Source organism: Petaurus breviceps, unplaced genomic scaffold, assembly GCF_028583685.1.
Source record: "Petaurus breviceps papuanus isolate PSGF00001 unplaced genomic scaffold, PetGlider_PUasm1.0 38, whole genome shotgun sequence".
NCBI lineage: Eukaryota > Metazoa > Chordata > Mammalia > Diprotodontia > Petauridae > Petaurus > Petaurus breviceps.
Genome location: NW_027186304.1, coordinates 9,132,343 through 9,147,207, shown reverse-complemented (window position 1 = coordinate 9,147,207; position 14,865 = coordinate 9,132,343). Strand labels below are relative to the sequence as shown.

The window sequence follows — 14,865 nt, the reverse complement described above, 5'->3', positions numbered from 1 at the left end:
AAGCCCAGAGAATCAACAAAAAATAATCAAGACATATATTTTAAACCCACACACACAGTGTCTCTCTCTACATACCTAAATAAAAACAAGAACCATTCTCCAGTGGATAAGTGGTCAAAGCAATAGTTTTCAAAGAACTGAAAAGAGTCTATGTTACAGAGGTTGAAAAAATAAGCAAACGGAATGAGACAAAATTTCAGGCATAGTCAAAAAGGAAGTTTGATGAGCTTGCCTATAGATAGTTGTTACTAGAGTTTGTTTTTTTTTTCCTTCTTTTTTTTTTCAACTTGGGGGCAGGAGAAAAGGAAAAGGGAGATAGTGATAGTATTGTTAAAAAATAAGAAAAGAATCATTGAAGCATTTTTTTAGGCACAAAAGGTAACAGAACAAAGGCCAGAAGGAAACAGACAAGCAGATGGTTCTGAAAAGGAAAAGCAAACTTTTATGTATTAAAGTTCTGTGGTTTCATGTACAATTTCCTTTTTCTGTTCTCCTTTGTAAATGGAAATGCTCATTTTATTTAGGTTTTAAGTTTGGCACACACAAAAAAGAAAGTCATATTGGTAGAGTTATGAAGTGGTCCAATCATTCTATAAAGTAAATAGGAATTGTGCTTCAATAAATAAGATTCCCACAGCCTTTGGAACATAAGTACCATTACCAGGAATACACATCAACGATGTCAAAGATAAAAATATAAGTTTCATATATACCAAAATACTTGATATATAACAATACTTTTTGTAGGTCCAAAGAACTGGAAACTAAGTAGATGAACATCAGTCATGCAATATATAACAATTGTTGTACATAAATGTAACAGAATTATTACTGTGTCATGAACTGGTGCTGGGTCATGAACACACATGAACTGATGCATACTGACATACACAGAACCAGAAAACAATTACACTAACAGCTAGAATTTATAAGTCAACAATTTTCAAAATGCTTTATACATTGTTGTGTGTACATACAAGAAATCAAAACTTAAAGAAGTTAAATTTTAATGCATTAACTTGGCCCTTGAGTAAATGAAAAATGTACCTTTCGATCTCTTTTGCAGTCATAGGGAACTATAGTTATGAATATTGCAAATACTTTCAAACTCAGCTGATAAGTTGATTAGCTATGCTAAACTGCTTTATTTTCTCTTTTGTTTGTCATAAGGAATGGTCTCTGGGTAAGGGAGAGATGAAGCAAAAGATATGAATGAAGATGCAAAAGATATCAATAAAAATGTTTCAAAAAAAAAATACAGAACTGTAAACTACTTAGAACCAAATATAAATAGAAAGAACAAAACAAAACCGAATGCCTTCTAATTATAATGGCCAAGCCTGGCCCCTAGAAAATTCTATCTACCTTTCACTAAAGAATTAGAAGTCTATAGATGGGGAATCAATATTCTACTACTGTATTACACTATCAGATACAATCAATGTACTGGTTGATTCTGAGGAAGTATCTTGTTCTTTTTTTAAATCATTTTTTACAAGAGATGGCTTACTGGATAGAGGAAGGGGGAAGGAAGCATTTGAAAATGAATATAAAATAAAAACACAAAATACCAAAAAAATGTTTAAGAAGTTAAAAAGATTGAAATATGGGAAGGTACCATGTTAGTCACAGATATACAAAAACACAAATGAAGAAGTCGATACACTCAAAGACCTTATATATTTGGAGGAAGTAGGGGGAAGAAGAGGTTTCAACATGTACACAAGATAATTTTAAGAGTGTGAAAATGCTATTAACTTAAAATAGCCAGGAAAAACCCAGTGCAGGACATGGCGCCTGACTTGTACCTGTAAGTCAGCGAGGGATTCTAAGATGCCAAAGTGAGAATCTATTATATTCCAGATATGGAGGACCACTTGTACAAAGGCACAGAGGCATGAGGTAGAAATGATATAGATAAGAAAAAGCAGGCAAACAGGTTTGGCTAAAATGTAGAGTGTATGAAGGAGAGAAATACCAATTTTACATTAGTGTAGATGACAGAACCAAGAGGGGAGAAATTGGGAGGCAAAGAAACCAATAAAGAGGATATTGCTATAGTTCATGCAAAAAGGTCTTAACTAGGTTAGAAACTTCATAGGTGAAGGGAAAGGAATAGATAAGGCAGATAAAACTCAGGAGTCACTGTAATTAACCTTTGAAAGGGAATGGATACACTACACTACACTTACTAGCTGTGTGACTTTGGGCAAGTCACTTAACCCCAATTGCCCTCCAAAAAAAATAAAAGGAAATGGATAACAGCAAATACAACTGCTGAGTTACTGTCCCTGAAATATAGAAATTCTACAATACCAGAGAAGGGCAAATGTCCTAATTTTCAATAAAGGAATAATGGGGTTTTAAAATTATATAAATTTCCTTTTTTTGAAGTGCTGGAAGTTATCATCACTATGCCTCTAATATTAAGCATATCTTAAGTAGCCAAATTTGTGTTAAATAAATGTCATTACTGAATGAATGTATTTCCTTCATTAACTGAATGTAGCAACATACTTGAAAACAATGTTCTTTTAGTAATACTTCAGAGACTAATCAAGGAGTTACTGGACAAAAATACCTTACCAAAAGGACATCTTTATTAAACAGACTGACAAATTAGGAAGTGTAAAAACAATTTTTACAGGATCAGTCAATAAAACCTACTATAATCACATCAGCAAAGTAATATTAATATATTTTTCAAGACCCTGAAATAGCCTTTATCTCTAACACCATCTTTTTTTTTTTAAAGCAATTGGCGTTAAGTAACTTGCTCAAAGTCACAAGGCCAGTTATTTCTGGGTGTAGTGCTAAGTATCTGAGCCCAGATTCAATCTTCAGGTCATCCTGACACTGGGGCCAGTGCTCTTACTCACTGAGCCATCCGGCTGCCCCCTCTAACACCATTTTTTAAGATATGTAAAAACATAAATAAAAACAGCAAAAGACTTAATATGAAAGCAAAATTTAACATTCAAATATATTATTATTTACCAGAGTGGCTTTAAGGAAGATGGCAAATCTTTTAAGAGAAATGTTTCATTTTTTTCTAAAGCAGCAAACAAAAAGACGAATCTAATAAATAAATTTAGAGTTAGAAGGGGGTTAAGATGTCATGGAGTCCAACTCTTATCAAATTATAAATGAGGAAAACTGAGGCAATATCCATTTTTATGCATAGAGGTAATTAAACCCTTGGGAGGTGATGAGGTCATCCATCAAGTAAGAAAACACAGTATAGAGGGAGAAGGCTTAGGACTGACCCTTGGCCTTAGTGAACACCCAAAGTTATGGAGTTAATATGAATGATGACCTAGTAAAAGGGACTGAAAAGCAGCTGTCAGACAAGTAGGAGGGAAACCAAGTTTAAGAAACTCTGAAGGGGTCACAAGTGGAAAAAAGATTAAGAAGCCCTGGATTAGACAACTAAAAGATAACTGGTAACTTGGAGTTTAAGTGGAGCAATAAGGGTTATGAAATATGGAAACAGGCGATGTGTCCAAAGATTCCATCAGAGGCTCTCACCTCTTCTCTCCCTACATTTTCTCTTTTAATGGAATCTTCATCATGGAATCAATTGTCATCTTTATGCAGATGACTATCAGATCTTCATACTGAGCCTTCATGTCTCTCTTGACTCCCAGCTCTGCATCACAAACAAACCTTCTGGAGACCTTCATTTGGGAGAACTTGGACACTGTCACAACACTGGTGCAGATCGTGCACATCTCACATATGGAAGAGTGCAACAGCCTTCCAGTTGGTCTTCTTGCATCAGGTTTCTCCCCATTTCAGTCCACTTTCACCTCAACAATCAAAGAGATCTTCCTAAAGTGCAGGTCTGACCATGTCACTCCCTTACTCAGCAAACTGCAGGGGCTCCCAAACACCTCCAAAATCAAATATGAAGCCTTCTGTTGGACAGAACTTAACTTCCTCCTACCTTTTCACCACATATTCTGAGCTCCACTAACACTGTCCTCCTTCATGTTCTTCACACAAGATACTCCAATTTCCAGCCTCCAAGAATTTTCCACTGGCCATCCTCTGTCCCTGGAATTCTCTCTCTCCTCTTCTCCATCTCCTGGCTTTTCTGGTTTCTTTCAAATTCCAGCAAAAATCCAACTTTCTCCAAAAAGTCTCTACTGATCCTCCTTAAAGCTAGTGTCTTCTCTTGGTTGAGTAACTCCCAATTCATCCTGTACATATTTTATTTTGACACAGTTGTTTCATGATGTCTCCATCAGATTTTGAGTTCCTAGAGAGCCCTGACTCTCTTTTAATTTGTCTCCTTGACACTGAGCATAATGCTTGGCATGTAGATGGTGCTAAATAAATACTTGCTGACTGCCTGGCTATGTCATTATCTTATTCAATAGACTACAATGAACTCCCTATAATTTCAAATATCATTCTAGGATCATAGCTTTAGAGATGGAAGGGCCCTTAGAAAAAATCTAGTTCAATTCCCTCATTTTAAAGTGATGGAATTTAGGCCCAGAGATTATTAATGATTTGCCTAACATCAAGATATAAATATCAGAATTGGAATTGAAACAGACCCTTGAGCTTTTAGCCCTCTAATAAACTACAGAACTAGTCAAATCTGATTGCTTCATTTCAAACATTTAAACTAAAAGAATGTCTGGAGTGTGGTTAGGAAGAGAAGAAAGCTAACTTCAGACTTAGATTTAAGTGAAAGCACATGTACCATATTATTAGTGTCTTATTAAGTGATGGGACAGAACTAAATTAGGGGGCTGTAGGGGTTAGAGTAGCATAAAAGAACATGATAAAAGACTGGAGATAAACAGGATATTTTCTTAAAACACACCTAGTAATGTGCCTGCATCTAGGAAGGAAGGAAAGAACAAACTTCTTCCTCTCTCTTTCTGTAACACGGGGCCCAGAGGTTGGCAGTCATTGTAGCAATAACGGTACCCTTAAGTTACAGTAGAAGTTAAATAGGATTTTGTGATCCTACTGTTGACAATACTATTTTTAGGAAAAAATGTATTGTGAGCTCCAAAAACGTTAGTAATATGAGAATTGCACGTATCTGAAAAGTCATATCTACATGTAAAGAATGGAATAATTTTTCAATAAATCACCATTTAACAAATGTATTATGCAAACTTTCTACAATTTATATAAGTTATTTTTTTTTCTACGTTCATGTTTAAAATATTAAGAAAACTAATTCTTTGACAACCTCCTCTGGAGTAACCTGCCTATTAAATTGTGAGTTCCTAGAAGGCAGGAACTGTCTTTTGGCACACAGTAGGCACTAATTAACGCTTCCCGACTAAAAGATGCCTGCCTCCCAAAAGCATTTACATTCAAGCATATATGCTCTGTGCGTTTCCCTGGTGTTATAAATGCATCAATGGTACTAAGAGGTAGTGTTAGGAAGTAATGAACAGGTCACACTTTATATCACGCATACACCTATACCCACGTACCCATATACTCACGATTCATCTAACTCTTCGACAACGTCTGCGTCCGAAGTCTGCCCAAGCACAGCAACTGAAAGAAAACAAGAGGAATGTCGTACATGTGCACTGCCTGTATTTTAGGGCCCAGTAACATCCTTGGCCAAAAACTTTCCTCTAACCCTAATTCACCGCAATACACCACTACAGTGCGGAGCGAGCTCATTCCACGGGACATTTTCCAAGGCACTGTCTGCTGCGTCCGCTCCCCTTCCCCCAGCTGCCTGTTCTCTACCACACCAGGCTTCCTCTGGCTCCTTTTCTGAGGCTCCTTACACACTCGCGTCTCCCCCTCTTTTGGTGGAAGACAGTAAGTCGGGGTGCCGGAAAAAACGAAAGCGCTGGATTTATGGGATCCGTCTACCTGAAGCCTACGTCAACTCGCTGAGGCGTGCTGCCACTTTTCCTCCAAGATACCTGATTTTATACAGATTCGATGCAGCGCACGAAGCGCCTACCGCCCGCAAGGCATGGCAGGTGGGCAGAGTCTGCAAAGCTGAGCGATTACACAGCACTCGGGGCAACGCCTCGGCTTTACGGAGGGAGAAAGAGGGACATGCCCAAAGTCACGCCCCCAGATTTAAAAGCAGCGCTCTCGCCCACACCTTCCCGGTCCTGGAGGAGCGGGCGGGCGGGCCCCGAAGAGTGCCGGACGGGGTGCAGCACCGCAGAGGCCTGGGACCCCCTGGGGGACCGGGGAGCGCGCGCCCTGCCCCCCCCCGCCCCCTTCCCCTTCCGGCCTCCCCCCCCCCCCCCCGGCCCCACACCCCGCGCCCTAGGAGGCCGGGCCAGGGCGGGGGCGAGCCCTGCCCTCGGTCCCCTCGCCGCCCCGAAGCCTCCCTCCGCAGCAGCGCCCGCGCTTACCTGCCGCACAGAGGAGCAGGAGATGCCGAGCGCCTCCAGCTCCCATGGTCACCAGGGCGGACGCGCAGGGGGCGGCCACGGAAGGAAGAAACGGTCACGCAGCAGGGAGGAAAGGCCACCGCCGCCTCCACAGCCGCTGCCGGAAGGAGAAGCTCAGCTGTCACGGCGCGGAAGAGGAGCGAAGGTGTGAGCGCCGCCGCCGCGAACCGCCTCACGGAGCGGCCCCAGTTTCTGAGCATGCGTGGAACCCTTCCCCGGCGCATGCGCCCCTGTTCTCCTCGTGCCCCCGATTCCCTCCGCCCCTCCCCCGGCGCTGGGCGGGGACAAATGTGTCGTCCGGGCACCGGTGGGGGGCGGGGTGTTGGGCGGCGGAAGTCGGTCCGGGTGAGGAGCTGGGGGTGCGGGTGCCGGCCGTGGGCCCGGCGGTGCGGGCTTCTAACCAGCCCCTTCCCGTCTGGCCCAGCCATGCCCCCTTCCCCTTCTTCCCTCACTCTCCTATAGGCCAAGCCGGGTTTCTGCGCGCCGTGGCCGGACCCAACCCGTCCATCAGCCTTCCTTCGAAGGGAACGCCTGGTGGCGCGGGCCCTTCTGCAACTACCGGAGCAGCCGAGGCCCGAACGAGAGGAGAGGCGTCGGAAACCGAGGCCTGGTTCCTTCCCCGAAAAGTGTATCTTTATCTCAGAGATATCTTCAAGCGCCAATATATCACATATATATATTATATGTGTGTGTGCAGAGCGCATTCCGGAAGATCACGCGAGGCGCCTGCATGAGTGGCCCCCACCTGCCGGCCTGAGCGCGAGGGGTGGCCGCTTGGCGCCCCCCTAGGGCGCGCTCCCCCACGCCGTGACACGCCTTCGGACGCGAACTCTGCCCGCGGCCTGGACCTCGTCCCTTCCTGTCCGGCCCTCTGATCCCACTCCCGCATGTTCTCGGCATCGCGTCTTCCTCCAGTCCCTTTGCGGACGAGCCGCCTTCCTGCTCCCTCCTCGCCTTCCTCTTCACCACGGAGAGGGCTTTGCTTTGTCCCGGCCAGGCCTGGCGCACCGACAGCACTTCAGGGGTGACAGAAGGCACCCCGGAAGCCCTCCCGCTGCAGGCCTCCTGTCAACAGCACGCCTTTTCCCTCCGACGTTTCCCTGATGCTATCCTTCACTCCAGTTTTTTAAAGCTCCAGAATTCTAACATTTTGCAGCCAGGTTATGCCGAAAAATACATCTTTCCAGTGAACTTAGCGTGATATTCATTTTTCAATTCCTTGGAAATACAACTATTCAATATCTATAAAATATTGACCTTGAAAAGATGGGCCTTTGTTTCTGGTAGAAGTTTGGAAGAATGAAAGAACTTTACAATTTCCTAAAGGCGATCCTGTCCACTTTCATCTTCCTGTTCAATTCCAGGCCCAACAACTTGTCCCTGTATACTGTAACAGGTGTGTATGTGCACGCACACATTGCTGGACTATTTCTACAGGTTGTCCATCCAACTGTTGTGTGTAATAATCTGAGGAATATACTTGATTTAACTGCTTCATTTTTCTTATGAGGATGATTACACAAAAACTCTTCGCGTGTTTACAGATGTCTTCCAGAAAGCTTTTCAGTGTTCTGGAGGCATGTTTCAATTAGCACAACGTGTATCATCTGCAGAAAGGAATACCTGAAAAACTCACTATCCACTAGGGAATAGGTCTTCCAATTTAAATCTGTGGTACAACTCTTTTAAGACAAGGGTGAACGCATTTGGTGAAAACACATTTCCCTGTTTTATGCCCTGCCTGATATAACAGGTGCTGTGCTAAAGGCAGAGATACAAAGGAAGGCAAAAAATATATCCCCTGCAAGGACTACACGAGATTAATGGGGGAAACAACATGTAAACAATCATATACAAATAGGATATAGAAAGGGTAAATTGGAGGTAATCAACAAAACAAAAGCACTAGCATGAAGGGGGATCAGAAAGTAGTTTTTAGCTGGAACTTGAAGGAAGTCAGAGAAGTCAGGAGGCAAAGATAAGAAGGGAGAGAGTTCCAGCCATGGAAGACAGCCAGTGAAAATGCCCAGATCAGAGTGATGGTGTCTAGTGCAAGGAATTCCAAGGATACCCATATCACGGAAACTAAGGGTATGTGGTGATAAGAAAGATGGTAAGAAGGTTGGAAATATAGGAGAGTAGCAAGGTTGTAAAGGGCTTTACGTTCCAGAGAAGTCACCAAAGGTAAAATGGACAGGACTTGGCAACTGATTGGTTATCAGGGATGCCTGTTCCCATCTTCTGTACGAATGAGGGATGTCTTTGTTCATCATCATCTGTATGTATCTTTTTTTAAATTTTATATTCAACTTCCCTTTCTCCTCTGGCTGCAAGTACAGTATCCACTCACAGGCTTGATCCTCCACTGGTCAACAAAGAAACTTCAACCTGCTCCATTTTCAACCCTTTCAGTAGGTCCACAAGGTCAAAATTATTTTCATACTAATACTAAGGTGTTTTTAATTTCTAAATGCTGTAAATATAGATAATCATTACCCACCTTAACAAAAGCTCTTTAGGAGGTCCTCAATAATTTTTAAGAGCATAAAGAGGTCCTGAGATACAGAAAGATTGAGAACAACTGATCTTGTACAAGCTTCTCATTTTACAAAAGAGGAAAATGAGGCTTAGATAAGTTAAGTGCCTTAGGTCATTTCATCAGAGCCAAGATTCCAGGTCTTCAGATTTCTAGGCCACCACCACCATCACCACCATTACCACCACCATTGCTATAAAATATGGTCTATGTTTTGATAATGGTATTTTGCTGCTCAAAAGAAAAAGTGCTCCACTTACATAACTCTTCCTTTAGAAACATACTGGCTTTAGACAGCTAAACTGCCGACAGTGAGTGTTCTTTTTCTTTGCTTGAATAATTAAAGAGCCAAGAGGAAGAAGAGAGAGAAGACAACAGGAGGGTAGATGGACACAGGACTAATGCACAGTCAAACTCTTTTTTGTTGAATAGGAAGGAGTAACGGGAATGTAGTGGGACCAAATGATTGTTATCTTTTAATATAGTCAATAAAATTTGATTTTCAATTGGAATAAAGTTCTGAGTAGCTAAAGAAAAAAAAACAGTTTTGTTTCAGACCTGCTTCTAGTGGTAGCTGAATCCACTTAGAAAAATTAAGTACACTAATTAACTAATTAATAGATTCCTAAATTCAGACATAAACCTAAAAAATTTTCTTAGGATTTTAGGTCATATCTACTGAGGCTGGAATAAATATCTCCAAATGTGAGGGTTCATATGATCATAGATTTAAAGCTGGAGAGCACTCAATATTCATCTAATCCCACCCTGTTATTTTGCAGATTAGGAGACGGAGGCCCATAGGAATTAAATGAATTTGCCAAGGTCACAGAAGTAGTAAAATGATTAGCCAAAAATCAAAACCAGATCTTCTGAGTTCAAATTTGGTGATCTTTCCAGTAAACCCCACTGCTCAGAGGCAGTTAGTGGTATAGTAGATAGAGCACTTAGCCTGGAGTCAGAATGACCTGAGTTTCTGGCCTCAGACATTTTGTAGCTGTGAGACCTTGGACAAATCAGTTAACATTTTCCCCCAACCATAAAATGGGGATAAAAACAGTACTTACCTGGCAAAGTTATTGTGACTATCAAATGAAATAATATTTGAAAAAAGTATTTGGCAAACTCCCTGGCACATAGTAGGTCCTATAAAAATGATTATTCCCTTCCCTCTTCAATTTCTACCCTTCAATATTTCTACCCTTCAAAGCCTTGAATTTCAGGGATAGATTCTAGTGCCTTAACACAGACTTTTTCCAAATTGTGGAGCCATGTATGTGTCTCCATTAGATTGTGAACTCCTTAAGGGCAGAACCTACTTTTTGCCTCTTTTTGTATTCCCAGCACTAAGCACAGTGTCTGGCACATAGTAGATACTTAAAAAAATGTTTATTAATTGATTTGATTGTACCTTAGTTTACCCCCTTTGTGGGAACCTACACCCCTTTCTAGATAACCACTTCTGCCAAACTCCTGAGAGGACTCTTCCCCCAGACCCAATCCTTAGGGATGTTAAAAAAGTAACAGAACTCATTCCTGAAGGACTGACAAACTACATCCCCCAATCCAGTGATCCTGAATCCCCAGTTGCCATTATTCAAATCCCATTCTCCAAAACTTCCTGCTGCCCACTGCCTTTGTCCCACCCCTCTCCACCCAGCTTTCCCCCTCCATAATCCTTAACATCACATTCTAAAACTACCCATCCTTTCTGCCTAGCTCTCTGGAATATCTGCTCCATAGGTAATAAACTTGCTGTCATCTTAAATCTCTTTTCTTTCCATTCCTTCCATTTTCTATATTTCACTGAGGCCTGGCTTTCTTCTTCCCATTGACACAACCTCTCTGGCTTCCTTTTCCAGTATTCCTTGCACTTTGACCCATATTCTTCCCAACTCACTAGTTTTTTTCATCTTTGCTCCTGCTTGTTATTTCTTTTTACTTCTCCTTTGCTCCTTCTTGTTACTTCTCCCTCAATCCCATTCATGCAGTAATCTTTGTTTCTTTGGATTCGTTAAATCTATATTTACCACCCAATCAAAATTCTGGTGGTTGTTTTTTGTTTTGTTTTTGTTTTTTACTAACCTCCAATATTCCCTTTGTTTCCTCAATCAGTTCAGTGCCTGGCTCCCAATTTTTCTCTCTAGCCCAGCAACTACAATCATATTTGGGATTTCAGCATATATACCGATATTCCCTTCAACATCCTAACCTGATAATTCCTCAGTTTGCTTATTTCTCATGACTTATTCCACCAACCTCATCCCAGCTATATACACAGATGATCATACCCTTGATGTTGCCATTACCCACAATTGTTCCACAGCCACTTTCATGAACTCTAAAATTACCTTACATGATGAACTTGTCATTCCACTTTTCCTTCTTAGCTGCAACTTCTAACCCTATTCTTTATCCTCACCATGACCTCCAATCCCTCCATTCCTCAGTTTCAGTTCAATTTCAGAAATGTTTTAAAGCCCTTCATAAGCTGGCCCCTTCCCTCTCTTCCATTCTTCCTGCACTTTACTCCCCAACAAAACAGTCTGTGATCCAGTGATACTGGTTGGCTTCTTTATCTTAAGTAAATGGGGGTAAGCACGTTTAGCCAGATATTCTCTTATCAAACCAGGTTTGGCCATTTTTTAAACATCATTTTTGACCATACAATAATATGACAAGAAAAAATCAGTTCTGTAGGATTTTTTTTTCCTTATTCTTAAATTAATTCTAGGCATCGAGACAGATAGACAAATCTCCAATTACTGGAATAAATCGATAATAAATGGTGGTTGGGAGGAGGGAAGCAAAGTATAAAGATTTTAAAATGAGGCTCTTGGTAGGAGCTGAAAGCATCTCTAACCTATTTACTAAGTAACTTTATGCTAAAACCAAAACCATCCTTAGGTTGAGATTTAGGGGTGGTGGGACCCCCAAATAGGGACACACGGATCCTGCCAAAATGAATTTGACTCAAGTCTTCTTTCAGCCAAAGAAAAGAAAAGTATATTAAAGATCCACTGTATTGGCCAGACTCTGAAGAAATTCGAGCACTTGTGATGCTTGTTTTGCCAAGCAGGCCAGATTGAATCTGAGCACCCTAATGGAAACAGAGATGGATCTTATATACAGAAAGACTGTGAGAGGGATCTAGGGTTAGTCAAGTAGGATGGGGTGATTGGAAGAGGGGTCTAGGGAGGATTGTGATGGGAGTGACCAGTAGACTGGGGGTGACTAGAGGTTGGAGGCCAAGAACAAAGAAAGAAAGGATTAAGGATGGGAAGTAGTCAAAAGGGATCTGGAGATAACAGAAGATGGAGAGCTAGGTCCTGTTAAGGGTAACAAAGAATTGGGTATAGAGTTAATAAAAGGTTTACAGCCTCAGGGGAATGCCTGATCTAGTCGGGAGATTCAAGGAAACTTCAAGGGGGGTTCCCAGAGCCTGTACCCTGTCACTTATATTACCAGAGTTTCAAAGGGGAGAAAAAAAAAATTATAGTGTTACTACGATACCAAAAACAAGCCTGTCTTCCCTAAAGAAAGGAAGTGTTGCCTTAGGGAAGCTTATCTGAGAGTCTTTGGATAGACAAAGGTAACACTTGGTGACAAACTACTAGAAAAAAACTTGCCTGTAGGCACTTTTTTTTTTTAACACCCCAAAACTGGATCAATCCAACTGCCTCAGCAGCAGTGTTGAGTGAGCTAAATTGGTAGAGCATAAAAATAGGTACATTAGCAGTTTAGAAAAAGATGTAATAATACAATGTACCTTAAAATATTGAATACCAAGGTGTCACAAGTACAGTAACAAAATATCAAGACTGCTGTGGGAAGAGAATGCATTCACTGAAATGCTCAAATCCATAAATCAATGATCTATTTACTGTGAGAGGATTTCTTTCACTGTGATTCAGATGTAACAGTCACAAACTCTTCAAGTTTCAAGATATGCCCCTGGTTCAGGGATAACTCTAATTTTCCTTTGCACAATGTTACAAATGTCATTCTTTACTCTCTTTAGTACAATTATTTTAGTTTAGCCTCATAAGGAAGCCCTTCATAATATATATTTTCCTTCTAACCCCCACCCCCAGCTCTTTATGTCTTTCTAAATGTTGCTAACGTTAATTATTCCAGATACCAGTGATCATGGTTTCATTCCTCATGTACCTATGCTTTTTTTGGTTTTGTTTCTTAGCTTAACCTTCTTAGCTCTATCAGGGTAGTGAGTTAGTGGCATTCAATTCAATTTAATTGTAGCTAGGTGTCTCTGAGAATTGCCTATATAAGGGAAAGAGGAAAGTTTAGGTGGCCCTATGATTGTAATGTTGGTATAGTCAGTATTTTCCAGTCATTTTCTTTCTCTTTCCACTGGGAGGACGTATTCATCATATGTGTATGCTGACAACAAAGAGATGAGGGTAGATGGAAGGTGATGGGGAAGAGACAACAGAAAGACAGCAAAACTCAACAATTCCCAATTCACTAACTGATGAATGGATTGTTTTTTTTAACAGGATTTTTCCTCAGCCAGTCTCTAACCTGAGAATGCTCCCAGCAGCACAAAGCAGGACTAGAGCTAAGAGTGCAAGTAATCAAGTAGTTTCATTAATCAACTTCAGAGTGAGGGATGCTCTCTTAGCTGAAGTAAAAGCACAGGTTATATACTTATATCACAAGTGGGTAAGGCGGGAGGAAGGTTGCATTGCCAATACAATATTTACAGCACCGACCCTGACTATAAGTAGATAGTCCTGTACAGCGCTCCATCACAAAATATAGTAGATTCTTCAGGTAGAGGACAGAACCAAAGCATTTATTTAAATGCCAGAAAACCAAATCCCAAAACCAGTAAGCTGATTCCATAATAGTGCTGTACCCAAAACACTGGCAAGACCCAAGTAACAATTTAGAATCGAACCCTTTATTGGCCATGTTGGCTGGCTGACAGGGGCCCCTCCCAAAATTGTACAGCAGCGATCCCAGGCCAACAGTTAGGTATTACATAAGCAAGAATTTGCAGAGGCCCAAATCAGTGATTGGTCAGTACACACCTTGAAATTCCTGCCAGCACCAAGTCTCCCTAGGAGTGGCTAAACCTGGCAGCCCACCCACCTCTGTGAAGGAGAGCCAATTGGGGAATGGGAAAGAATGGGGCCAGGTACAACAATGGTACCAAAGACATTAAGAATCCATAATAACACTGAGAGCCACAGCATCCTTTGACCTTCCCACAAACCAATATTAGATCAATATCTACTCAGGAGCCTATCTGACTCCTTGCCTGAACCTCCTCTCTCTCCCACCATCTGTGGCTCCGATTACCCCCCTCCCGTGGCTCTGCTTCTCCCTTCATCAAGCTCTGCCCACTGCAGGCTCCATGTAATTACATTTGGCCTATTAGGGGGCAGAGTTTATCTTCAAAGCAGGATAGCTTCTGTGGGCTCTGCTCCATCCTTCAGCAAACTCCTCCTACCACAGGCTCCATGTGATTTCATTCAGCCTATTAGGGGGCAAAGTTTACTTTCAAAGCAGGGAAGGTCTATAAATCCCCCCTCCCCCCACCCCACCCCCACCTATTAAGGGTCCAGGAAGATCTTCAAATTCTCATTTCCATTACTAAGGTAGATTACAAAAAATCATTTAGTGATTTCCCACAAGAAACCCTTAAGTCCCATAATACAATTCTGGAGTCAAGTCTTTGGGGGTTGTGTCCATCTCTCCTAGAATACAGAACTAAAGTTCTGTTACTGGAACAGATTCTTCAATCTTTGATTCACTTCACTTAAGGTCCAGTGATTGTGAGCATTGTCAGAATTTTGATTAATCAGTTCAAGCTGCTCTGGAAGCTCTGACTCCCAAGCCAGAGGGTCAACTCTTGAGAAAACTAAATTATTAATATATTCATTATACATCATATCAATTGAT

General features: G+C 41.5%; 1 protein-coding gene and 1 long non-coding RNA gene across 7 annotated transcripts in view; one reads left to right on the top strand and one right to left on the bottom strand.

Moving 5' to 3' along the window:
• Window positions 1-6,543, bottom strand: part of TMX3 (thioredoxin related transmembrane protein 3) — a 95,539-nt gene extending 88,996 nt beyond the window's left edge. For 2 of the 6 annotated variants that reach the window (XM_069099574.1, XM_069099579.1), the window contains exons 1-2: window positions 6,363-6,543; window positions 5,478-5,532 (exon numbers count right to left, since the gene is read on the bottom strand). In XM_069099574.1, coding sequence (XP_068955675.1) covers window positions 5,478-5,532; window positions 6,363-6,408 — 101 coding nt within the window. In that variant the 5' untranslated portion in view covers window positions 6,409-6,543. Of the gene's footprint in view, window positions 1-5,465; window positions 5,533-5,915; window positions 6,166-6,362 lie in introns of those variants that run through there. The other 4 variants (XM_069099575.1, XM_069099578.1, XM_069099576.1 and 1 more) reach the window with 4 other exon arrangements.
• The window catches only part of LOC138169992 (uncharacterized), a 713,900-nt gene that overhangs the window by 679,285 nt on the left and 19,750 nt on the right, over window positions 1-14,865 (top strand). The window lies entirely within an intron of this gene.